This window comes from Lupinus angustifolius, chromosome LG02 (genome assembly GCF_001865875.1).
Source record: "Lupinus angustifolius cultivar Tanjil chromosome LG02, LupAngTanjil_v1.0, whole genome shotgun sequence".
In the NCBI taxonomy this organism is placed as follows: Eukaryota; Viridiplantae; Streptophyta; class Magnoliopsida; order Fabales; family Fabaceae; genus Lupinus; species Lupinus angustifolius.
Window position 1 is genome coordinate 13019853 of NC_032010.1, and position 2100 is coordinate 13021952.

A 2100-nucleotide genomic window follows, 5' to 3' on the forward strand; every position below is an offset into this window, starting at 1 on the left:
ATATAATTAATAATTTTTAACAATATGAATGCACTTGTAACATATATGTTTTTAACCATGCAAATGCACGAGAAACATACATATTTTTAATCATAAATGCACATGTAATATGTGTTCTTAATCATGCGGCAAAAAAATACCGTCCCGTGCAAATGCACGGGTAACTTGCTAGTTTTTATAAAAAAATATTATCATATGTAACCCCCACCAACATATTAATCACTCTCTCACCTAACTTTGACAATTAAAATAAAAACAAAGAAATATAATATATAGTGCATCAAATAAAAATTACAATGTAAATTACATTTTAATAAAAAATATTCTGATTCACTAAAATAAAATATATAAAACTTAAATCTTTAATATCATAAAGTAAAAAATGTGAGCTGACCGACATGAAGTGTCTGTCGCCACACTAGTAGATATATAAAATAAATTATATCATATATTTTTTGGTGCTTCGGAAATAAAAACACAAAAAAAAAAGCGGAAAGAAAACTAAGTCAAAGAGACAATATCCAACTCCAAGAGAGACAAAACTTCTGCAAGAGGAGAGTCCTAAATTCTAGAAGTCTCAAGAGATCCAAGGCTGAGCTTAGCCAGAAAGTCTGCCACCGAATTCCCTTTTCTGAAGATATGATAGGTTCTAACCTCCCAATTTCTCTCGAGCAAGTCACTAATACTGAGAATAATTCCTGCCAATCTGTCCAAATGAACTTGGACTCTTCCCGAAATGAAGTGGATAGCCTCAAGACAATCGCTTTCCAAGATTACATTCCGATACCCCAAATTCCAAACAAGCTTTAACCCAAACTCAATAGTCAGCAGCTCCGCTAGAATTGAAGATCCTATGCCAAAAGTAGTAGAGAAGCCAGAGATCCAAATCCCACAATCGCTGCGAATAACACCACCCCCTCTGATGGAATGATCCCTCAAGCTACAACTGCCGTCAACATTTAGCTTAACCCAACAACTCTCCGACCGACACTAGTGGATAGGAGGCAATGAAGGGTCAATAGAAGAGTTAATAATGGAGCACCAATCGCTAAAATCATGATGGATATTCCTAGTGACATAGGAAATATCCCAAGGAGCACTACCAAAAATAGAGTTATTGCGCCACCTCCAAGACCGCTAGACACCGGCTAAAAAGAGGCAGCCATTATTGCGTTTAGCATTTGTATCTAACCAAGACACGCAAGAGTCATTATCCCAAAAGGAAACCTCGGAAAAGCCCAAACGATGCCAAAGAGAAGAAGAGTGCCCACAGTCTCGGATAGTGTGTAGAAGATCCTCAGTATGAAAATTACACCGATTACATGTTGACGAAATAGACATATTCCTTTTGAAACGAAGATAATTAGTTGGCAAAGATTCATGCATACTTAACCAACAAAGAAACTTTACCTTTGCAGGTACATGCATCCGCCAAAGCCAAGTCCAATTTGACTATAAGGAACCCAAAACCTCATTGCTTTTAAGCCACCAATAGCCTGAATTAGCTGTATAAGATCTAGAAGCACTATCTGTTAGGTATCAGTGGCTAAAATACACCTAGAAGGGGAGGGGGGTTGAATAGGTGTAGCGGTCAGAGTATCCGCTTTTCAAAAACAACAAATAATGCTAAAATAACCCCAGATTAATCGATTAACAGACACAGAATAATCGATTAATGCAATCAACTTAATCGATTAAAATAGCTCAGATTACACAAACATATTCAGTTTCTTGCACGATAATCAACCGAGATTGAAGCAAATATACAGACCTAACAAATATATTAGAGTTACAACAGTATAGTATAGAAACAGAGTATTACAATTAAAAACAACTATACGAAGTAATCGATTAAAGCAATAAAGAGAGAGAGGGAAAGAAAAAGTCTGCAACAAGATTTTTATCCTGGTTCGTTTGCGTGTCCACTTGCAAACTACATCCAGGCCTCCCGGCTGATCTGGGAGATTTTTCTTCACTATAATTGAAATAACGTTTTACAAGCAATTCTTCCAATTACAACACTTAGACAATTACTTGAAACTAAAGAACCTTATCCCTTGGTTTGACTCCCTTCCTACCGCCCAAGAAAACCTTTCTTGC

General features: G+C 36.4%; 1 protein-coding gene across 1 annotated transcript in view; it reads right to left on the bottom strand.

Annotated features, from left to right (window-relative positions):
* LOC109327034 overlaps positions 562–2100 on the bottom strand; it is a 13573-nt gene continuing 12034 nt past the window's right edge. Inside the window, exons 5-6 of the mRNA XM_019560014.1 lie at positions 1411–1505; positions 562–940 (exon numbers count right to left, since the gene is read on the bottom strand). Coding sequence (XP_019415559.1) covers positions 562–940; positions 1411–1505 — 474 coding nt within the window. The remainder of the gene's footprint in view (positions 941–1410; positions 1506–2100) is intronic.